This window comes from Glycine soja, chromosome 11 (assembly GCF_004193775.1).
Source record: "Glycine soja cultivar W05 chromosome 11, ASM419377v2, whole genome shotgun sequence".
Lineage (NCBI taxonomy): Eukaryota > Viridiplantae > Streptophyta > Magnoliopsida > Fabales > Fabaceae > Glycine > Glycine soja.
Window position 1 is genome coordinate 3,854,500 of NC_041012.1, and position 24,154 is coordinate 3,878,653.

The 24,154-nt window shown below is 34.8% G+C and overlaps 4 protein-coding genes across 4 annotated transcripts; 1 reads left to right on the top strand and 3 right to left on the bottom strand.

Annotated features, from left to right (window-relative positions):
* Positions 1 to 464: 464 nt before the first annotated feature.
* LOC114375204 lies at positions 465 to 2,687 on the bottom strand. Its single transcript, XM_028332972.1, has one exon. It carries the CDS (start codon positions 2,576 to 2,578, stop codon positions 758 to 760), a length of 1,821 nt encoding a protein of 606 aa, XP_028188773.1. The 5' UTR covers positions 2,579 to 2,687; the 3' UTR covers positions 465 to 757.
* A 4,753-nt stretch (positions 2,688 to 7,440) lies between these two features.
* Positions 7,441 to 9,029, top strand: LOC114373556 (lysine-rich arabinogalactan protein 18-like). Its single transcript, XM_028331038.1, has 2 exons — positions 7,441 to 8,089; positions 8,774 to 9,029. The coding sequence occupies exons 1-2, from the start codon at positions 7,472 to 7,474 to the stop codon at positions 8,855 to 8,857; spliced, it is 702 nt and encodes a 233-aa protein (XP_028186839.1). The 5' UTR covers positions 7,441 to 7,471; the 3' UTR covers positions 8,858 to 9,029.
* A 3,997-nt stretch (positions 9,030 to 13,026) lies between these two features.
* On the bottom strand, positions 13,027 to 19,105 carry LOC114376956 (aspartic proteinase nepenthesin-1-like). The gene is made up of 12 exons (XM_028335297.1): positions 18,695 to 19,105; positions 18,455 to 18,575; positions 17,015 to 17,442; positions 16,752 to 16,908; positions 15,763 to 15,845; positions 15,587 to 15,683; positions 15,418 to 15,490; positions 15,072 to 15,281; positions 14,750 to 14,874; positions 14,351 to 14,452; positions 14,183 to 14,280; positions 13,027 to 13,621 (listed from the first exon to the last, which is right to left on the bottom strand). The coding sequence occupies exons 1-12, from the start codon at positions 18,964 to 18,966 to the stop codon at positions 13,450 to 13,452; spliced, it is 1,938 nt and encodes a 645-aa protein (XP_028191098.1). The 5' UTR covers positions 18,967 to 19,105; the 3' UTR covers positions 13,027 to 13,449.
* A 1,437-nt stretch (positions 19,106 to 20,542) lies between these two features.
* LOC114376572 (metal transporter Nramp3-like) lies at positions 20,543 to 23,927 on the bottom strand. Its single transcript, XM_028334744.1, has 4 exons — positions 23,184 to 23,927; positions 22,956 to 23,092; positions 21,903 to 22,555; positions 20,543 to 21,068 (listed from the first exon to the last, which is right to left on the bottom strand). The coding sequence occupies exons 1-4, from the start codon at positions 23,693 to 23,695 to the stop codon at positions 20,850 to 20,852; spliced, it is 1,521 nt and encodes a 506-aa protein (XP_028190545.1). The 5' UTR covers positions 23,696 to 23,927; the 3' UTR covers positions 20,543 to 20,849.
* Positions 23,928 to 24,154: the final 227 nt, after the last annotated feature.

Consider the following 24,154-nt stretch of genomic DNA (forward strand, 5'->3'; position numbering starts at 1 on the left):
ATTACTTTCCTAATTCTCTCATCTAACTTATATAATTTAACTCTTCTCTTCGTCGTCCTCCACTTTTGACAATAAATTATATTTTTTCAATACTCTATCATGCGTTCGATCTTCTCAAAACTATCTATCGTATCATAAGAAATTTTTGCATTATTAAAAATACGTTGTATGAGATGAATATATACATCCTTGAGGAGAGTATTATTACACGTGTCAAATTAATTACATATTTTCTTCTAATTTTTACAACACATTATAATATTTACGGCTTCTCCTTTTTCTCTTATCTCCTTTTAGGAAATGTTTTCCCCCATATTCTCTTATATGCAGTGTGAAATAGGCTATGAAAAGAAAAGATAGAAAGATGGAAAGAAAAAGAGAAAACAACATAAGAAAAAGTCAGACATATAAACATGATATATATGAAAAAGAGATGATATAAAGGAAATGTAAGAAAAAACAAGTGAAGAAAGAAAAATCTCTTTTTTTTTTGTTACGGATACATGTATATATATCCTCTAAGGCTCTAACTGTGAAATGCTTATTTTTCCTAAATAAATAACCATATTAAGTATGTAATCATGTATGTCCGTCTAACAAGTGTACCGAATACCTACCCCTCGCCGGTACAATAACTATTCAACAGTACCATGCATGAGCTTTTACATACCATATCACTATCCCACAACACGGGAAACAACACAAGACAATTTTTCCAGACACCAAACAACACCCTTCTACAACGACTCAACCTTAATTACGATGTTCTCCTCCTCGTTTTCTTCCTCAACCTGAGAGAATCAATTTTATTTTGGACCATAAATTCTTTCACTTCTTCGCGAGCAACTTTTTTCCAACTCGACTTGGCTGAAGCAAAGAGCCACGTGGCGTTCATCTGTTTGTTAACCATTCGTGCTGCGTAGTGTGGGATCTTGAATCCCTTTCTCTGTGTAGAAGACCCAAATCGATTGCTAATGAACATTAAGCAATCCATCAAACTCTCCTTGGCGAGCCCCTTCATGTCATAAGCCTGTGATCTTCTCCACAAACTCTTGCTATGAAGACACGCAGTTCTCGCCACACTCGATAGACACAGTGCTCGAGTTGTATCACTAAGTGCAGCTTCTGGATCTCTAAGAAGCAAGTGACACTGAGCTCTATTGCTATGAAGCACTATTCTCTCTTTCTTAGACTTTAATGGACACAAATCCAAAGCCTCTGTGTACTTCACCACAGCCTTTTCAATCTCCCTTGACCCAAATTCACGATTCCCTTCTTGTTTCAAAATACCTGCCAACACTTCTTTTTCTCTTATTTCTTGCTCACTCATTAGGCTTTGTTTTTTGACCCTTTCCACCTTCAAGTCCCATAACTCTTCTAATGCTCTCTTGGTTTTTTCACTCTTCAACTTCAGCTCACCAAACTTGACTTTGTGGTAATCCTGTAAGAGAGTTTGCATGATTTCTTGTCCAACGTTGGGTTTCCCTCCCAAACTTCTTAGCTCAACCAAATCAGCAAGAACTGGAACAGTGGTGTCTATTACTTTATATCTTGTAACTGGATCTCTGAGAAGTTGCAAGAGACTATCGATTGCCATGTGTTGCCTATCATCTGAGGATCTTGACACATTACAAAGATTCACTACAACTTCTTCCAAATCTGCAACACTTTCTCTCCCTATTTGGGTGCCACACAGAGTACTGAGAAGTCCTATTCCAGAAGGTGATGTTGGGTTTGCTAAACCACCCCACATTCCACACAAGTCCTTCAAGAATTTCTTTTTGCAGATTAGTCCCATAGATCTTTCTCTACATGCAAAGCAATCAAGGAGGTAGAGAGACCAACACTGGAGCTGGCTGGCCCATTCTTCTGCTTTTCTGTTCTCTAATTCCAAGTCTGCATGCCCTCTTGTGAGCAAGTTTCTGTGGTACTCCAATCTCTCCGATTCCTTCAACACAACGAACTTTTCAAACACCTCTTTTAGGCACGTGGAAGCTATTTTAATGGCTGCTTCTACCACTTCAGCTTCGTGTTCCGAAACGGCTTCAAAAGTTGCTTCATGGCTGGCCAAATGACCCAGTGCGCGAAGTGCAACTCTTTGCTCAACCCAACTAATCTTGCCACGGAGAAGCTCCATCAGCGGCGGAACCACGTTGAACTTAACAGCTTTATCAGCGAACTTGGCTTTGTTCATGGTGTAAGAACCAATGATATGCGCTGCATAATAAGGGATATACATGTTCTGACCCCTAAGAAGCCAATCTTTGTGATTCACTCCTTTTTGAATCAGTTTGGCCATGCATCTGAAGATACCAAGGGAAGGAAACTCTGGATCATTGGGGTTAGTTATGGCGATTTTCCAGAGGCCACTTAACGCGAGGATGTGTTCTTGGTCGTCTGTGAGAGGCATTTGTTTGAAGTAGCGAGCGATTTTCGCTCTTCTGAGGGGAGGAACTGTTTCAGACATGATGATGCAGAAGAAGCAAGAGCAGTAGTTGTTAGTGTATGTTGGAATAGGAGGTGTCGACTTATGAGTTTTGGTGTTGGTGGGTGGATTTTGTGGGAGTTGGTACTCCATAAGGTGTTAATCTGTGGAAAGAAAATGGAAGTGTTTTAGGATAGGCTTTGGTTTGGTTTTGTGAAAGTGACATGCACATCGAATCCAAGGATTAATTATATATTGGTTGGAGGTTGGTTGTGGCGCACCTTGCTGCTCGTGACACGATAATAAGCTGTGGTGCACATGTAACACAGTACACACAGTGAGTGAGTATCATATGCGCCACCCTCTCCCTAAACGGCTTTGTGTTTTAATACATGGGAAGCATGATTGCTTCAAAATGTTCGAAGATGTATGGGAAGTTGAAGAAAACATAACGGTATTTTCACTATTTTGTTCTCAGTATTGCTATTTTAGTACCAAAACTTTTCGTCAAAAACTTTTCTTGTTGGAATTAATCATGTAATTTAACTATTGAAGAGATAAATATAATTAGAAAAAGTGACGGCCCTAGGTTAATAATAACAAAACTACACTATGATTATGTTCCATCTTTAGTTTGAGCATATATATATAGAGTCACAGCGGAAGATCACTTTATTCGAAAATTATGTGTCAATCTGATGAAAGAAAAATTAGTTAGCATCAAATAACAAGTCTTAAAATAATTAAAAAAATTACTTTAATTTATTTAGAAACACATTTCATAAATATTATTTTACCTGTGATAAGGGCAAGGGCTTCTAGAACAAGCTAGACCAAGTGCAAACATATGTATATTTCCACAGAAAATTGATCGGTATGCTAAATGTGTGCTACAGTTGCGTAAAAAGGAAAGAAATAATCACTATGAAGTAAAAATTCTAAAGTAAATAGTATTGGGCTGAGCCAATAAACGGTTAATGAACAAATAAATACAAAACAGATCGATTAGCTAAACCTTCTTTAGTTCTTTAATTACCTGTTGACTTAAAATGGGGGATGGACCACGAATACATTTCTAACATATGCAATAGACAAAATTAGCAGTCACTTTGAAATGTGTTGCCAAAAATAAAATGGCTATAAGAAAAGTGGAAAAATAAACATTGATTTGAAAAGGAAAAGAGAATTGAGGGAGAAAGATCTCTTGGGAATTAAGCATAAGAGTTTATCAGTCTGGTCCCCTCCATAAGAAGCCAATCAATATCCTTAATGTATTCAAACTCCCCTGCTGAATGTATGATGGAGTCATTCCTTTTCCAACTCAAAAAGTGACCAACTCCGATATATAATGCACATGCAAGTACAAGCGGGGTGGTCTCAAGAAAATGCGGCTACCGAAGACATAATCTATAAATGCTATGCTAGGGCTTTGAAATCTTAAATTAAGTTACATTAGCCTAGCTGAATAGAACATTAACTTAAATCAAACAAACTCTATTTGAAACATCTCTTAACTATGGGAGTAAGGGGTGTTGAAAAAGTACCACGACACAAGTTCGTTGATTGGCATTTGTCCACGAAAATGAAATGAATTTTTCCATATTTTGATGTTTTTTCATAGGATAAAATTATGTGAAATTTTTGTATATCTTTCATAAATATTAGCTTAAAATGCTGTTAAAATTTATAAAAAAAAACTACAGAAAAAAAAACACATAATGTTCGTAGAAAGGAATCTCGTAGAAAATCAACATAAAAAAATATTCCTTCTCCCCTTCAACATAGGGAATAATGATGATGAAGAAGAAGGATGTCCAAGTTGAGTTTGATTTTATTGCTAGGCGTGCACAACATAGATTTGTGGGCACGTGATCTAAAACACTGCCAGCTCTACGGGTTTCTAGAAAATCCCCATTTTCAGATTTAACTTAATTCAAAAGTTTCCTGGAGGATTAATACTTGAGTGGCGTGCTAAAGAGAGAATTTTTGTTTGATTTTCGATCATTCTCTTGTAAGGCAACAGGTATTTGATACTTGTTAGAAATGGCATCAATCTCAGTCGTTTAAATCAATTTATATAAGTGAATTAAAAAGGACGTTGTTTAGTGTTCGATCGAAGTGCTGGTGCAGACTATATAAATCATTAATTAATTTATATTTTTAAAAAAATATTGTTTACAGTGATGTAATTCAATTTGAATATAATTGTCTTTTTCAATGAAAAATATCTGTAATCTATAAAAAAAGTTAATTTATATTTTATTTTGTGTTAAATATTTGAAGGAACAGTGCAAACTCAAACAGTATACTATATTTAAATTCTGTGAGGCTTCATGAACGTCCGATAATTACATAACCCAAATTGTGAACATTGTTAATAAGGGAAAAATTAAATTTCAACCAAATTTTGTTGAAACCTCAAAATATCACATCATAAATATATATTAGGGGAAAGCCCATTCAAGCATTTTATTTTAACCAACTCAAGTCTGTTAGGGAAAGCCCATTCTTCATATTTTTGTTCTATCACACGCCTCATTTGTGTTTTGGTCATCGAGACGATTACTTTCTACTCTTTCCTACCTGCTTTTTGTACTTTCCATTTTAATGGTGTAAACAAAGTTATTTTTAATGAATCTCAGCACTTCCTTCTCCCAAATGTCTCACCCCCACGTGCCTATCGGTGACCCCCTTTCCCTCAGTCAAAAACTCCCATGCAGCAACTGCTGCAACACCCTCAATCACGCCACGCCAACAAGGTAAGTGATGGACATTTTTTGGTCTGTTGTGGAGTTGGGTTTTGGTGTGGATGTTTAACTTATGTGAATTGGGTGTTGGGTACTGATTGTGGGTGTTCCATAACAAACTTTGGGATTTTTAAGTCTATTATCAATTCTGTAATACACTTGTCAATCTAGAATGTCATGGAACACTTATTCTGTAATACATAATTTTTTGATTTTTTGTTGAATAGGTATGAACACATTCTAAATTTACAAGTTTATTACAAAATAAGTATTCTATAATAGATTTGTAAATACTGAATTGTGTTGCGAAATACATACTTTGGAATAGTGTTTTTGAATTTTCTTCTTCTAGAATAGGTGTTTTGGAATGCATTTCCAGATTACAAGTGCATTAATGGAATAGGTATTCCATAATAGACCTATAAATCTCAAAATGTGTTCTAGAATACGTATGTTATAACGGTGTTTTTTGAATTTTTTTTTCTTCCAGAACACATTTCCAGATTAAAGTGTATTGCAAAATACACATTCTAAAAAAATTTAATATGAAAAAGTTTAGGGATATCCAAAAAAGGGAAGTGCATGAAGTAGGTAGAGGAGTGCACAAAGTAAATGCCCAGGGACGAGGTCAGGGTACCCAATTCCTCGTTTAATATTCATAGATGGGCTTGAAGCCCGTAATGCTCTTATTATATCAGCAGGGGTGTTTCTTCCTACACCCCGCCAATGTTTTCTTGTACCTCTTTTACATTTAGAAAAGACTAATCTGAAATGTAAATATATTCATGTTTAATTTCACTGGTCAAACGGACATTAAAAGTTTTTAAAATTTTAACGTAGGACCCAACATATTCATAAAGAACTAACAGGATTTTAAAAACTCTTTGAACGGTTGAAGCATGAAGATGAAGACGTGTTCATCTTTTACTAGTTGGCGGTGGGGGCTAGTTGTGTCGGTAATATGAATATCAGCAGCTCCATCTTGTAATCTCTCGGGCAATTATTGCATTTGCAGGACATCCTTTCTGGCTTACACTGATTGGTTCATTATACAATGATATGCCTCCATGGCTCCACCACAACAACCCAGTTGTATCACCAATACCAATATCAATATGTGATACCACCACATGTACCATATGCTACTATGGGAGAGATACATCATCATCATCATCCATATACCAACCAGAGAACCTATTGTTGTTATATTATAAGCCGTTTAACGTGTGTTGCATAAATTATTGGATTGGATTTTGATTATTGGGTAATATAAATATAGTTTATTAGTTAGTTATGTATTGTACTTTTTTATTTATTAAAACGTGTCAAGTATGATTTCAAATTAACAAGAAATCAAGTCCTTTTAATAATGTAACTTCGCGACGCTAATTAGCAACTATGTAAAACTCCATGTTAACAATTAAAATGTAGGTAGTTACTTTCAACTTTGATTACTGCAATTAACTTTTTAGTGTTAGGTTATCAAGTATTAGTTTTTTTATGATTAGTTTTCATGTATTGTTAATTAAAAATTACGTTAGGTATAATTTTAAAATAATTATTATAAATATCAATAATTTTATCATGTATAATGATTTTGAGTTTAAGTTCCATAGTAATCAATATTATCAATTTAAGATCTTCATTATTTATGTTAGTCATTTCATAGTTGAATATAATTATATTTTGTAAAGGGTATTTGTGATTAAAAAACATTTAAATGTAATTAAGTAAACTTAAACCTTTAAGCCTTGTTTGGTTAAGGAAAGAAATGAAAATGTAAGGAAAATTTTAAAAATTTAGCAAGAATCTCACACTTTCATACAGTATTTTAATTTAAATATTTCTTAGTAATTCTATCTTTTTTTTTCTCTACGGAACGATACATTAGAAAGACAAAATAAGTATGAAAAAAATAAAACTATAATACATTGTTATTATTTAGTTAAATATAAAAAATATCCACCAACAACATGATCTGTTTTTTGTTTTCACACTTAGACTAATGAATAATACATTGTGCTAGTATCCGCTCTAATCAACGTTCAGATGTCACACGCGGCTAATAGGCCCGTTCCAGACTGGGCGAATCGTAACGCAACAGGAAAATTCTTGTTTGGTTCTGGAATACGCGGGACCCCACTCAAAGGCGAAGCTTCTGAACCCTAACCCCAAATACGTTGATCCAACGGCTAGTGGTGGCCCATCTCAGCCCAAGCGAACCAAATTACAAACAACACCTTTCTCCCACCGTTTATAAATCTTCCGCTACACTTCTCACTCTATTCTCACTTCTAAAATGGACCGCAGAAGCCTCCTCTGCCTCGCAATCATCGGCATTGTCGTCGCCGCCGTCGGAGGTCAGTCTCCAGCGGCGGCTCCCACCACTTCCTCGGCATCCCCAGCCACAGCCCCTTCTAAACCTAAACCAAAATCACCTGCGCCAGTTGCTTCTCCCACTTCATCTCCTCCAGCTTCATCCCCCAATGCTGCAACCGCAACCCCTCCCGTTTCGTCTCCCACGGTAGCATCTCCTCCGTCTAAAGCTGCTGCTCCAGCTCCAGCAACCACTCCTCCGGTGGCCACACCTCCCGCGGCCACTCCTCCTGCGGCTACACCTCCTGCTGTGACACCAGTGAGCTCGCCGCCAGCGCCAGTTCCGGTGAGTTCTCCACCAGCGCCTGTTCCGGTGAGCTCTCCCCCTGCACTGGCACCGACAACTCCGGCACCCGTGGTAGCACCCAGCGCTGAGGTTCCCGCTCCCGCTCCCAAGTCGAAGAAGAAGACGAAGAAGAGTAAGAAGCACACTGCACCAGCACCGTCGCCGGCATTGCTTGGCCCTCCCGCTCCTCCGGTAGGAGCTCCTGGATCAAGCCAGGATGCGTCGTCTCCTGGTCCAGCTGTATCTGAGGACGAGGTACGCCTTGTGTTCTGTTAAAGATCTCACATTAACTACTCATATCATCATAACAACAAGTAGGAGACACTTCTTATTTTATCAACTAATCTTTTTGAGTTTAGTTAGACCAAAATTTAAACTTTAAGATAGTATTAGAGTTTATTATACTAAATTTTAAGATGTGTAGTTTCCTCTTTATACATTTTGTGCAATTTGGACCAGATCTCCAATTTACTAAATTTTAAGATGTGTAGTCTCAGATCTGAAGAGTGACATAAGGCATTGATATGCTTAATTGACTTTAACTTCAGTCGAGGTTTTTTAGTTGACTTCAACATCATGGAATTCATATCTTGAGTGGCCACGCGTCACTATTGAGGTGGATTTGCTCATTTGGTTAGTTTTAATTTGTCCCTTCTTTTATCGAAGGGAAAAGAAAAGAACAAATTATAAATCCTTCTTTTAGAATCCGTGTGGAGTATGGACTAAGTAATCCAACAAGATATTAGCAAAAGTCATGAAATGTTAATAAAATCAAAGGGTTCGGTTGCGGTTGGAATGTATCATGCTTTGGTCGTGATGTTTATTGATTATGTCTGTGTCACAGCAAGTTAATTACTAGTATATGTAAAATGTTAATGGTGTGAATACAATATATTAAGAATACTGGGATCTGAAATTTCTACGGTTTCTATATTGCAGAGTGGAGCTGAAACCATCAGGTGCCTGAAGAAGGTGATAGGATGCTTAGCTTTGAGCTGGGCTACCCTTGTTTTGTTCTTCTAGAGAAGAAGCTGAGGATTCATTGCTGTTGTTACATAATATTATTGTATCATTTATTGTCTTTTTTGGGCCCTGTCGGGGGCTAAAATTAAATTTATTACCATTGTTTTCTTCGATCTCTCATTATTTTATAATTGATGATGTTTGTTGACATAGTATTATTATTATTTTTGAACTCCTTGCTCCCTTGCCTCGTGTGTGTTGTGTTTTACCTTGGGATTGCTTGAAGAGGGTAGGCACCGACACTACGATACCTTTCTATTTTTATTATTATTCTACTTGAGTTTCTGGTAAACTTTCTATTCTAGTTTCTAGGTTTAACGACTTCGGCTAAAATTAAAAATTGATTAGTAAGTCACATGCTTCTTTTTTTTTTTTTATCAATGTCACATAATTATTTTAAAAAGGTCACGTGTATTTGTTCTTTAATCTTAACCACTCAAATGTGATTTAATTATTTAAATTTATTATTCTTATTTATCGTATTAGTAATAATTAAGACTTTTCACTTGTATCGTCTATCTACAATGTGAGAGTTAGAATTTTTTTTATACCTTCATTTTTTATATTTATAAAAATAAAAATAAAAACAATAATTTAATTGTTAAATAATTTAAATAATAGTTAAAATTATACATTTTTCTAAAAATATTTAATTTTTAAGTTTCTTGTATTCTTTTGTTAATTTTTATTAGATTTAAAATGTAGTTAATAATTTAATATATAATTTATTTTAAAATATATAAGTAAATTGCATTTTAGAAAATGTAAAATAAATTCTTCATAGATTTTTTCAAGCCCAAAAACTCAAAAGGGATGAAATATTGACATAAATTTTTTTAATCTTTACTTTTAAACTTGATCTCCAAAAATGCATGAAAAAACTTGATCTCCAAACTTATCCCATCTTTTAAAGGAATAAAGAGAATCAAATACACTCCTACTCTAGCAACTCACCTTCCGATCATGTCTATCCGTTGCCACATCTATATATGAAAGTGCTCATACCTGTAATGTATAAATAGTAATATCATAAGAACAAGTTTTATATATATATATATATATATACGGCTCATAACAAATAGTTGAGATTAAAATGTTTAAAAATTTAAATTAAAATCTAACATAATAATTAAATATCTAAAAGATTAATCAAACAAATTACATTTTAAAATATTCCATTATCGTTAATACAATATCATCACCATGACCACCATCACCTCCATAGTTAGAATCTTTGTTGTTGTCGTTGTCACCACCATTGCCGTAGGACCGCCATCATCATCGTTGATAGTGATTGTGACAGTAATGACGACAACGATGATCTTGGCGTCAACGATGGTGGTGACAGTTGATGACATGGTGATGACAACGTTCGTGATATGTCATGGTGGAGGTGATGAAGGTCATGATGACAAAGATGGTGGCAGTTGACGACGACGGTGATGACAATTGATGATGGTGATAATGATAGTGACAATTATAATAGTGATTATAATAATGGTAATGGATTAAATGAGATGTTTTAAAAAGTGATAATTGAAATCTCTATAAATTTGCTTGTTATGTTTGGTTAATCTTTTAAAGATTTAATGATATATTAGATTTTAATTTTGAAATTTTAAATATTTTAATTTAAATCATCTATTTTTTTAACTTTAATCTGATGGTTGCTATTTGTTGTTCTTTTGTTCTCATATGAAATAATATTCTCCCAAGAAGAATCATAATTTCTGTGTGAAGAAAAATTCAGTTAATCCAAAGAATAACTTTTTATTTTTAAATCTAATGATTAAGATTAATTACTTATTATAATCATTAAATTTTAAGAAAATAAATGAGAAGAATGAAAAAATAATTTTAGAAGAAATATTCTTGGAGTTACTCTTGAAGATTCATGTTTAAGGAGTAGGCCAAAGCATAGAGTTGGCATTAAGTGGTTGCTGAATGTGGTCGATTTCGGGCAATACTGTCCATCCCTAATATCATTCCAAAACAAAACAACTAGAAGCATGTTTGGAAAACTGTTCACACCTCCAAACATCATTTGGCTTCAAAAGATACAAAGGGACTCCTATGGTGAACGTTCGTTACGGATTCCCAAATATGCACTAGTTTATTTTAGATGAATATTATTAGATCAACCAAAAGTATTGACAACAACTAAATGAATCTTTCTAGTGTCTATCTGTTGAAATCAAGTGCCTTTTTTTTCATTAGCCCCCGTCTAACTTTATTCAACACTTTGTTTTTGTTTTCTTCGAGTAGACGGTAGACCTAACTTTATCATATAATTATGCGTCGTTTTTATGGTATGCAATTAAGGTTCAACCAACTTACAGGCGCCAGCTTGCACATTCAGCAATCATAGGGTGCTAACTTTTTCTCTTCGTTCTAACTCTGAATGAGAAAAGTGAAGCAGATATTCAGATGAAAGTTCTAGAGATTTGCCACACTAATTCGGAGAACCCCCTCGGATCATATATGTCAGTGATAATTGACAAGGCCTTGTTTTGTATACTACTTTGTTACCAGCCACAGAAAATGGCTGTGACCACCAAAGGCCTTATTGGTAGAGCTAATGCAGGTCATCATTTTATTTGCACGTGTTTGGCCGATTGACATATAGGCATGCCTTACAAGAATTAAAAGCACGGTCAGCTTTCACTATCGTGTGATATGGAAAATTTCTGTTATTTTTTTACCTGCACTGCACCCATATAAATTTGTTTTGCGGCTGGCCAGTGACCACAAATTTATTTGCTGTGGGGTAATGTCTTTTTTTCAGTTAAGGACAAGACTTAAAGAGTGCTGTAGATGATTTTTCTTTAAGCGCAAATCTATCGGAACTCACATTTTTCCCTTTCCTAAGTTTCCTTCGCCAGGAGGAAACGATCAATGCCAAAATCGCACTCAACGAATTTACTTTTTAGCCACCAAGGGCAACTGGTAAAAAAGGAGCTTACAGTTTTTTCCCAATTGCCTAGCCTTAAATAAAGTCAATTCTTTACATTTATTTACCATTTTTTTTCTTTTAATAGAAAAATAGAAAAAAAAATAGTCTGACAGAAATAATTCAAGCAAATTAAAACAATTCCCAAGTGTTCATATAACTAGGTAATCATGTGATGATAAACAATAATTGGGATTTCCATTGGGATTATTTGTACGACGTAACGACGATGACCATACCGGTGTAAAAGGATAGTGGATGTATCTCTGCAAATCAGAATTTGAATATCATTTTTAGACTCATTGTTGGTTGATATATAGTTTTTTAGTTAATAATGTACGTTTTGACAGAAAGTTAATAGTGTACGTTAACAGGATGAAAATCAAATAATGCAAATTGCTTATAAAAAATTTGTAGTTCGTTAACCAATATAAAAATTATGTATGTAATTGATGTTCAAGAATAATTTTCTGGGACAAAACAAATGAGCTCGTGAACAAGCTGCAGTCCAAGTCTATCAAATAAAGATTGGCCAAGCGCTGCTTCGTTGCGGTAAAAAATGAAAAATATTCCTCAAATCTTTGTTTCCTTAAACAAATGGTCTCAAATCTAAGTAGACAAATGAAATTGCACCACAAATTTGTATAAGTTATTATTAAGGAGAGATAAAAGTTAGTCCAAGAATAATTTTAAAATTTAAAGATTGTAATGAATAATTAATCTTAAGTATTAAATTTTAAAAAAATAAATGATAAAAAAATTCAAATAAATTTTTTAGAATTATTCTTAAAGCAACTTAATCTTTCTTCGTTATTAAATATTAAAATATTTTTTCACTGTTAAACTCAAGTTTAAAACTGAGAAATTATTCAATTTCAAGTTAATTGATTGAAATTCAACAAAAATCATCGAGAGAAAAAGTTCTATTAATAAAACAGTCTACAAATGATTCTCAAGGACTTTTGAGAGGCCACGACTTTTCCACAACGACCTAAATTTCCTCTGAAATCACAAGATAAAATCTCCCTCTCAACCCCTTTTTTTCTTATTTATAGACAACATGATTGTTTCTCTAATTATCTCAACCCACAACTAACTAACTCTGATTATTCTCCTAACTATATAACTATGAGGTTGCCTATCATTATCTTCAACTATAACCACATCATATAATTTTAGTGTTACTAAAATACTAATGATTAGTAAATAGACTGCGATACAAGAGTAAGGATTAATTTCATTGAACCACATACAATAATAACACTCTCAAGTTAGAAAAAACGTGAACAGAAAAATAAGAAAATAAACCAAGTGAAAAGCAATAACTAAATAAAAATATAAACATTACCCTATACGAAATTTTAGTTCAACCTAAAGCTACCCCCCTTTTGGTTCACTGCTATATTGCAATAACCACAAAACAAAATTGCGTTTGCAAATGATACAACTTCTAAAGAATTCTTTATATACATCTATGAGGGTTTCATTATATCATGACAAACAACTCGATTTCTTAGAAACCAAAATCTTGATCGGTTGTATGTCTATATGATTGTGTATATTGCTCTTGCATTGATGGACTCGAATATGCCAGCCACACTAATCATCAAACCATTAAGCAGTAGAGTAGTACAAACGAAGCTCATAATGGCTGAAGTTCCTGCTCTTGAACAGCTACATCAACTGGCTTGTATGAGTGCTCAGCTTGCTGTCTTTTTTTCCAAATTAAGAATATTCCTAAGGCTGATATTCCTAGAACCAATGTAAGCGAAACAGCTAAAGCCACAACCAAATAATATTGCTGCCACCAAGTCCTGCATCATTTCAGAAAGAAATGTGATGCACATGCAATAATTCATACAACGATTTATACATCTTTTTTTGTGTCTTTCTCTCCACCAAATCATTATTACATCTTAAATTTCACTCTCTTTCTGTATGAATCATAGATTCTAATAGTTACACAATCATATATAGATAGTTAACATTAGTTTTATTAAAATTTATTCTTAACTATATATGTATTGTTTTTGTTAAGCAAGATTGGTTCTCACTCATTTTCACCTAATATGCTCTACAAATGCACACAAACATATATATAAAAATTATATAAATACATGAATATTGGTATGTATAAGTGTGAAAAGGCATGTGTTTTTACAAAATATCAGATGCAGAAAGGAACACAAGTAACCTCAAGCATGAATTTTAATAGATTAGGGCATTAGATTTTGCAACCAATCTGAATGTGTAAAACTAGGTACCTCAGTATTGCATGAAATATAAATAATAAAACAGGAAGTTATGCAAGCACAAGTAAAGGATGGTAGGAAAGAAAATTTTCTGACTTCTTTTCCTTTCAAGAAAAAATTTACCGTTTCAGTGGAGGCTCAGCATTCCACTCAAGTAACTTGTAACTTCCGAATGAGTTAGGAAGTTGCATACGATGTTCAGAAAGTCGGGCAATCATACTCTGTTACATTGAAAATCACCATTAAATGGGAAGTCTTCACAAAAATGCAAATGCACAAATGTCCACTTACCATTGCAGTAGCATTAGAAAAGAAATCAGCATATGGCCTTGGTGTTATGACCCATCTAGAGAGAGAACCATTTCCAAGAGAAGAAAAATTCATTAAGTGAACCTGTGAGCATTCCAGGAAATAATGTTATTATCATAAAGTAAAAAAACACATCAACAGGGAAAAATTAGCCAAACATGCATATTGTTTTCTAGGTATTTTGGAAAGTTGTCACAGGACAAAAAGTCTAAAATCTATGACCTCTACCCAAATCGCAACCCACACCATCCAAATGAGATTGCCAATGTTATATTATGAATATTGTTAATTAAACCCTTATATTGCATCAAAATTATTGATTATAATTAAAGATGCAAGTATGCAAACAGATTTTCTGCACTTCAGTGACCGTTTTCTAACCTGTGAAGTATTAACATCTAATTCATGAGCAATGAGTCCAGTCAATTCTGTGATGTAAGGCTTTATATCCATGTAGCTGATGTTAAATGAAATTACAACTATTAGTTGAGCAATTTGGAGTTCACCTGCACATTTAAGTCAATGAAAGCAGATTAGCCATCAGTGAGCATATAAATCCCAAAGAGATGGCAGAAATATCTGAAAAATAAATAAAATAAAAAACACAATGAACTATTTTATCAATGTGGACATCTGATCCATGTTTGAATTTGATATCTCTGTATTCCTTAAAATAAAATAGAATATCAGCAGCTCATAATACCTAGCTGTAAATTATACTGTGATGGAGATGGAGCAACAGAGGGCTTAAATGCTTTGGTTAAATTTGTTCCTTCAGATTTAGGAGGCATCAAGGGTGGTGGGGCATTTGAGACATGTAGTCTTTCCCATAACTCAGAACAATTAGTTTTCCAGAAACCAATTTTTGAATGCTCACGATCATACATTACAAGAGTGTTACGAACAACAATGCCTACACAAACAAAAGAATGATGATCACTAAAGTATTGCACAAACCCATAACTCTAACAAAAATCATAGAGGAACAATATTTCAAAAGAGTGAAAGTATGAAATGGCATGAAATTACCCATACTAAATAAGATATACCTCCTAAAAGAGTAGTTGGATCATTGCCATTTGAGAAAACCCCTAGACAATACGCACCTCGCACTTTTGAATGCTTCAACAAAGACAGCCGCATGAAAAATAGGGATAAGAAAATCAATTAACCCAGAAACACAACTAAAGATACTAATGATTTTATTACATAACTAACCCGAAACAAGTAATTTTCAGGAGACAGTGACAACTTGTGACCATTTCCAAATACCATTTCAACCACCGGAAAGCTTTTAGAGAGTTGAGAGACATTACTGAAATACAAGTAAACTCAAAACTGTTAATTAAGCAGCAATCGTGTGTACATTCACTCCTTAATAATGCCAGACTTACATTTCTGCACCAGAAAAACATATATCATTATAATGTGGATCTGGACCGCTTATTCGCTTCAAAGAGTGAGTTTCCTTCATAATCTGCATTCAGATAAATACATAATCTTAGTCATCAGCCATAAAAGATTAAATTTACATGGTATACAGAGTACTGGATTTTATATTGCAAACAGGATATTTGATTTATGATGCAAAAATAAAATGATTAATAAACAAAACTATAAATGATGATGAGAGAACAAAAAGGATTCTCCATGAATCCATGATACATGGCACATACATTTGACTATACAATTGAATTTTCTAAATACAACATTGTAAGTGATAATCTTAAAGCATCATCACTTAAGTGCTGTTCCGAAATTAATGGTTAACAAAGACTGGTAATATTGTATTGTATCACATATTGATTGGAAAACTCAATGAGACTTTGCAAAAGAAGTAAAGAACCCAAAAAAAAGACATGCAAATCGAAGCATGTTAAACTTCAAGTATTTAGATATCATAGAATACCCAATAACCAATATGGCATACATATGCCTATTCAAATAGAGAAAATCAACAATGATTCAGGGCACCTTCAACTACAGTACTACACTATTAAGAGAAATCTGTTCAGAAAGGTTAAACAGCATAAAGTTTTGGCATTCCTTTAACGAGATGTAATGAACAAACAACCATCCAATGATTTTTACAATTGTACTGAAAAGTAAAGTTAACTTATCAAAGCATTCAAGTAACTTTGCCAAAGTGCATTGCATAAATCTTCACTAAATTAAAAAATAAAATAAATAATTCAAGGAACTTAAAACCTCCAACTCCATTTATCACCTATCCTTTAACAATTGTATTCTATTTCCACACCTCATAACACATGAATGACAAGACTCACATATTGGAAAACAAGTAAAGGTTTTTAGAAAATAGGAAAGATTAAAAATTGTAGCTTAAATTTTTCTACAGTAATATTTATGGGAAAGAACTTACAGCGTGTTTAAATGCAAGAAATGCAGATTCTGGTAGGTATGCATAAGTTGTGCCACTATCCAAGACAGTTCCATGTTTCCCATCAAAAACCTTTGGGTTTAAATGCAGTCGCTTCCCCGCAACATGTATCTCCTTCAAATCAATATTGTAATATGGACTGTCGCCATCCCAAAACTAGAGTAAATGTGTGAGATTAATCAAATGCATTTGTTAAGAAAATGCATGACATCTCATATCTATAAAATAAGAAATTTGACACACACCTTCGAACAGGATCTGAATGTGTAAAGACCATGTCAGCTGGGGGAGATATGCCACCAAGAACCATAGCACCCCCACCAACACCCATTCCACCATAGCACAGTGAGAACGCATCACTTATCACCTTTTTCTCAACCAGTTGGTCCATGATACTTAGATCTCCACGGCCCAAACCCATGATGCCATCAGCACGTTGATTATAAATATCACCAGTCTCATCATTTTCACAGCCAAAAATAGCACGTTGGGGGGAAAGCTCACTCTGATTTCCAAAGGATACAACATCCTCACCAAGGACCCCACTGCTAGTACTCATTTCAGCATACCGTCTCTCATATGTGCACTGCTTCCTGTCATCATCACAGTTGCACTGCCATGTGCATTTAACAGGTTGATAGGTTTCTGAAGCTTCTGGCCGAAACTTTGGATCCTGTTAAAATAAAATTGGGCACACAAATCTACTTCAGATAAATCAGATGAGATACACATGCACAGGCACAATAAATTCTAAATAAAATCATTCTTTTTACATCTATTTCAAGATGAAATAAATGATATTCTGAACAAACTAAACATGCAAGAGGCATAAGAAGTCTACCACACAACATTAAAGGAGTGTTTGGCAGTTGGTAGAAGTGAAAATTGGAGGAATAAGAATGAAACTGAGTATCTGGGGTTTAGACTTATGTTGTGTCTGAACTCGTCATCAATTTTCACTCCACTTTTCCCTTTTCACATATATACAAAGCACGCCAAGTGTATAAGTATAAACAAAATCATATAACCCCTTATGTGTCTATTTTTCTTAGAATTTGAGCTACTCAACCCCCACAAAACTGCTCAAGACTTGTAAGAATTACATTGGTTATATCTCTAATTGATGTGAGATCTCAACACACCCCTTTAGGCCACTCACGCCCAAGACTAGACATTCAAAGTGTGGACAAATGCAGACCAATAACAACACCTTCATGCCTAGCAATAGACATCTAGAGTTTAGATAAATGAGTGACCCAATAACAGGAGATATAAGATTGGTTGGATGGTTAAGGAAAAAGGAAAGAGGAGAAAGGTTGAGGGTTTGATCCCCTCTTGCTAACAAAAACTAACAATACTAACAATTAACATTTGATGATAAAAAAAAAAAAAAAAAAAGTAGCCCAATAACAAATCTATAGTAAATTTTGATACCATCTTAGAATTTGAATTTAAGGCGTAACTCATCTCAAGAAAAGCCGCTTGCAAGGTGAGAATTGCCCTTACTCCTTATAAGGACCATACTAGTCATATCTCTTGTCGAGTTGGCATCTCAATAATTTTCATACTCACGAGTCATATCCACAATCAAATAGCAGCTTTTTTACACAAATTTAATAATCAATAAAAACATAAACATTAATTTATCGATCCAAACGTGTACGGGTAGCAGCTGGAAGCATTACCTGGTGGCTACCACAGTGTTTGCAAGTAGAGCACGGAACATAGGTGACAGTGCTCCCCGTATCAACAATAAGAGCAAACCTCTGCGGAGGAGTACCGATCCAAAGCCTCGTCGTATAATACCTACTCCATCCAATTTCCCAAAACACACATAATTAACAACAAAAAAGTGAAAAATTAATTTGAAAAAGAAAAAAAAGAGGAAGGGACGTAGAGGAAGCGAGGGAGTGAAAGAGACTAACCCGTTTCGAAGGAGATCGTCGAAGAGTCTCATGCGAGCGTTGGGATGGTGTTCTGACTGGGATCCCTGAAGATGACGACGAGGATTAAAGTGAGAGAGGGAAGATTCGGGAACAGAGTGATGAAGGGGGAGAATCATGGCAGGGCGAGAACCCTCGTGATGACGACTTGGAAAGAGTAACACGTTGCCGGAGTCACCGGAGACAGCAACCCACCGCGCAAGGGATAGAATTAAGGACACCGTGGATATGAGTTGAGTCCATAGCGACGCCATGAGTCTAACTGGTCTGAGCGGTGGCGCAGATCGAAACGAGACCGGAACTGAAAAGTGAAGACCCGATGGAGAAAAAACGAGTCTCAATTTACACAAAGTAGAAAGGAGGGAAGTCAAACTATCCGGTGTTCAACAATGTCCACTTTTGCTTCTTTTTTTTATTATTTAATTTAACTTAATAATCTCTCTCGTTACCTAGCTTAACTATCAATTGCCTAACCATGGGGAATGGATAACTTCTTCTAAGGTAATTAAGGCTTAAATGTACTGTTATTTTGTGCATTTTTTATTTTTCTGATTTTTTTTTTATCTATTTTAGTCTGCAATTTTTTTTTATTAAAATAATGTTTATAAAGAAATATGATAAAATTTAAAAAAAAACAAAATGAAAAGTAAAACAAAAAAAGCTTTTTGAGAAAAACAAGAAAAGAAGAGAAACATTTGACAGAATATATTGTTTTAAATAATTGAAAATATTTAGAAAATGTATTAAATATTTCTTACTTAATACTTTAAAATACAATAAGCAAGACTCATTTAAAAAAATATTTAAATATAAATCTAAATTATGTAAAAATAATAATAATAATATAAAACGTAACGGGGATTCTCTTACAGCACTCAGTGCACTGCAAGTAAAAATATGATTTATGCTTTTCATTTCTTAAATTGTGTTTATCATTTTTTATAAGAGTCTTAATGTTGTTAAAACAACATTTAATATATTATTATTCAAAAAAAAATATTAAATATTTATTATATTTTAATATAATATTTGTTGTTATTTTTATTCTGCTTAAAATATTTTAAAATTATTTTTGTTATTAATTATATAAAACATTTTATACGATTACAATGGAAGCTTCGTATATCAATGGGGTTGAATTTTTATATATATATATACATATCAATATCAACGAGGACAAACTTAAACTTTGCTTTCAAGGAGATTTTTTTTTTTTACTGCAAGGAGATAAAAATCATTGTAATATCCGGAAGATTCTCATTTATATGTGCGGATTGACTAGAGGAAGAAAGGGCGAGGAAGCTTACTTGAGGGATGAATGACTTATTTCTCCATTTTCAATGGATTGAGAAATGGAAATCATTAATGGATTGAAACACTTCAATTGTTTTTTCTGAGATGTAGGCTTTCTTGGTACTGTAATTATGGATGTATTTTTTTTGGTTTCTTATATTGTCAAAACTACTCTGAATGAGAATGCATGCCAAGGTGAAAAATATCAGTCTGTTAAATATCAGTTTCCATTAATGAAATTTTAGGTACAGACTTTGTTTGCTCTGTCACTGATGAATGTATCTCGGTTCATGTTTGTGGGGCCATATAAATCATAAGGAAGCTTCATTCGGATGCCTTTTTTATTGAAAGAAATGTTATTGCTGCAATTGACATGGACTGAAGGGTGGAAATGGCATCATATTGGGGGTAGATGCACCGTCACATCCCCACTACACTCCCACAATCTTCTATGTCAAAATTAGGGCGCAAAGTAGCATATATTCCACCCACAACCTAAAAGAAATCCCAAATAGAGTGGATAGGGCGAGCCAGAGAGAACAATAAGGGGAACTATCTGTTTGAACATCATTAGTTTTAAAAGGTATCTCACTACATTATCTCAATATCCAAGGCATGCTAACAGCTGCATTATGCATCGAATTTTGACAGAAATACAAATACATAATTGACTTGTTTTGTTGAAGTATGACAACCAACAAGGTACCACTGCCCTCAGCATAATTTCTTCTACAAATTAACAAGCATGAGTATGCCTAAAAAAATCGAGGAAAAGTACTTGTGAAAGCCTTCAGCTGCAAAGCATTTCCTACTCCATGGTTTTCAGGAATTGGAATTTGACTGCTCAACTCTCTGTGGTAGCTGTCTTTGATCGGGTTAAACTTTGCCACGGTGTATAGGTAATGGCCCGTGAAATAAGGTAAAGTACAAATGCAACATATGCAGCTGTTAATACACACACTACAGTGGCAAACACTGCCCCATTCACTTCAGAGGAGAAGAATTCCAGCAATAGATAGCCATTTATCACTATCACTAGAGCAGCCACCAGCCAGGAAATAATCTGTATCCATTCATCATAAGACAATTATGACTATTACACAATTAATCCAAACAAACAAAGCAGAAGATTGAGCAAAGGGGTGTTGATCTAAATACATCCAATGTCCACAGAAGCTAGGTTTAAGACACTTGCCAAAAAGTCAAAGCATCTAATAAACAATAAAGTCTTAGCATTTTCAATATAGAAAGTAACAAGCAGCACCAATCACCCAAAGAAAACATAAAAAAAGAAAAAGAAAAGAAACAAGGGGGACAAGAAAGGAATTGTTGAAACTACCAACTTCAGAAAGCATAAGCCATTCTCATTAGCTTTAGGTAGAGAAATATAAACTCATTGGTCCTAATTTTTGTCTTCTTAGCATGGCTCCGTTGTCACACATTGAAAAACCAATGAAAATATAATCTCATGATGAATAATAATATACACCAAAAAGGATAGAAGAAACTATAGCTTTAATTTAATTACCAATAATAACTTTGGAAAAGTTGTTTAGAAGATCAACTTCCTAAGGGGGGAAATTGGTGAAACTAGATCATGGACACTCCACTATCTCACCTTATATTTCTCAAGACAGGACAGTAAAATCAAGCCACCTGTTTGTCTTCTTAAAAGCTAATTCCGAATTGTAAGAGAAATCAGGTATACCTTAGGTCAATTCTGAATTATCTCTCCTCTCTCCCTATGTTTTATTCAATTGATAGCCCATAAGGAAGATAGAGATAGCAATTTTATATCAATGAAATAGTCAGGCATTTCATAGTCTTCTATCAAATAAATAAACCTATGTTTTAAGTGACCAGTGTGGCCAAAATTCAGATAAAGGAGATAATATACCTTGAGGACAGGGCCAATTCTGAAACTGCCCATTATCTGTTCTTTGGACACCAAGCAAAGCAAGGGAATGAGTGCAAAGGGGATTTGAACTGACTGGAGAACATTAAGCCATTCATTCAGAACATCTAACGATTCCTCTGAGGTATCAAATATAAGAGCAACTATTATGGTTGGGATGATTGCAAAACTTCGTGTAATTAATGCCCTTATCCACTTCTTCAACCTTAAATTCAGAAAACCCCCCATGATAAATTGTCCAGCATATGTACCAGTAATTGTGCTACTCTGGCCAGCTGCTAATAACCCGATACCCCATATATACAGGATTGGGAATAGTCCACCCCCATACTTCTCTTGAAGGTACTGCCCTGCATTTACAAGACCAATGCTATTTGCTATTTCAGTACCATAAAAGCCCTTAGCAAACACAGTTGTGACAAATATATTAATGACAAAGGACACTATAAGGGCAATGGTGGACTCTATGGAGTAGTAATTAAGAGCTTCCTGAACACGGCCTTTCTTGCTGGGATCAACCTGCCTTGATTGAACAAGCGCAGAATGCAAGTACACATTGTGAGGCATAATAATGCAACCCACAACTCCAACAGCTTGCTGTATAGTTCTGGAGCTAAGTTTAGGAACCAAAATACCTACAAAGATAACATTGAAGTATATATCAGATATGAAGCAAGAGCACACCTAAGAATCTAATCATGATGAAATAAAATTTCCACATGTCCAAATCAACAAAATAAACGTTAAATTATTCATTTGGTCCATTCCATGATATAATTGTCTTCATTTTAAGTTGTAATCCCTATTCGAGAATATTTAAGTCCCTACACATGCATAAAGTTAAAATAAAATAAAATAAAAAAGAGTTCCTGGCGGTGTAAAAGCACTACAAAAGCTTTCTAGGGGCTATAAACAGTTACAAAAAAAAGTGTGTAGAAACTAAAACGTACAATCCTCTTATATAGAGACTAATAAAACTTAAAATGAGGAGAAGTACAGGGACGAAGTGAATAGTTGAACCCAAGAGAAACTCACCAACAAGAACATCAACACCATTGGGCTTGGCTTCACCAAACATCCAGGCAAATGAGAGAGCCATTACACCAATCAGAACAGCGAAAAACGCTTCCAGTTTCCTCACACCGTAGTTCTCAAGAAAGAGAAAAATAAAACTGTAACAAGCAATTAAAGAGAAGTTAATTAATTGATTAATTTGAAATACAACTGTAGTATAGATTATAAGAAAAAGAAGGGAAATTTCACCAATCAAAAGCTGTAATGACGACACCAGCCCAGAGTGGAACGACGCCGTTACTAAGAATCCTGATAGCAATAGCGCTCCCAATAACCTCTTGTATGTCAGCGCCAATAAGAGCAATCTCAGTCATCAACCACAGAACAATCCTAGCCCATGTGGGATACTCTTCTCTGCAGAGTTCGGCTAAGTGCCTTCCCGTAGCCACGCCGAGCCGAGCCGAGAGAAGCTGGATGATAAGGCCCATAGCCGTGGCCCACATGAGGAGCCACAAGAGCGAGTACCCAGCAATGGCACCGGACTGAAGATCCCCCTCGAGATTCCCGGGATCCAAAAACGCGATGCTCATGAGAAACCCGGGCCCAGTGAAGAGCCACAGCTTCCGCCATGAGAACGGCGGCGCCTCCACGTCGCCGTCGTGGTCGTCGATTCCGACCACCACCACCTTCTCCGAGGAATCGTAGGCTGTCTCTTCTTGCTCCTCCGATAACAGAGGTTGTTGGGTCTGTTCAGGAGGCATGGCTGGAACAAGTGGCGTTGTGGTCACGCCGGAGTTGCTTTAAAACCAATCTCACTGTATTTTGGCGTTTTGGTAAAGCGACACTGTAGCAATGCAAATGAAAAGCAAAGTCTATTTCTGCAGTTTGAGTTTATTGTGATGAATCCAAGTGAAAACTACCCTTGCGCTTGCGGTCTCAGGATTGGAAATTCAGTTGCTTTTTTTTGTTTTTTTGTTTATTTTTTCCTTTCCCTCTTTGTCTATTTATTGTTATTCTTCCAATAGAATAAGGTTTCTTGCGTGAACCCGTACACTGTATTAGCTGACATGACATGTCTGGCACGAAAATAAGGAAAGATAATCAAGATATATCTTCATTCTACTGTTAAAGTTATTAACTACACAAATTTCATCCCTTCAAAATATTTTATTTTGTCTTGAAATGAAGCATAAAATTTGCTTTAAAAAATTAATCACTAG

Bases quoted from the DNA above. Each gene is read 5' to 3' on its own strand.
- LOC114376956 (XM_028335297.1), bottom strand. From the start codon at position 18,966: ATGGCGTCGCTATGGACTCAACTCATATCCACGGTGTCCTTAATTCTA. The intron at 15,846-16,751 runs GTAAGTTCTTTC...ATCTGAATGCAG, and splicing joins TTCTTGCATTTAAACACGCT to ATTATGAAGGAAACTCACTC. The intron at 15,282-15,417 runs GTATATCTTATT...TTGTTTGTGTAG, and splicing joins TCCAACTACTCTTTTAGGAG to GCATTGTTGTTCGTAACACT.
- LOC114373556 (XM_028331038.1), top strand. From the start codon at position 7,472: ATGGACCGCAGAAGCCTCCTCTGCCTCGCAATCATCGGCATTGTCGTC. The intron at 8,090-8,773 runs GTACGCCTTGTG...TCTATATTGCAG, and splicing joins CAGCTGTATCTGAGGACGAG to AGTGGAGCTGAAACCATCAG.
- LOC114376572 (XM_028334744.1), bottom strand. From the start codon at position 23,695: ATGCCTCCTGAACAGACCCAACAACCTCTGTTATCGGAGGAGCAAGAA. The intron at 22,556-22,955 runs GTGAGTTTCTCT...TTATCTTTGTAG, and splicing joins TGGTGTTGATGTTCTTGTTG to GTATTTTGGTTCCTAAACTT. The intron at 21,069-21,902 runs GTATATTATCTC...GAATGGATACAG, and splicing joins GAATTGGCCCTGTCCTCAAG to ATTATTTCCTGGCTGGTGGC.
- LOC114375204 (XM_028332972.1), bottom strand. From the start codon at position 2,578: ATGGAGTACCAACTCCCACAAAATCCACCCACCAACACCAAAACTCAT.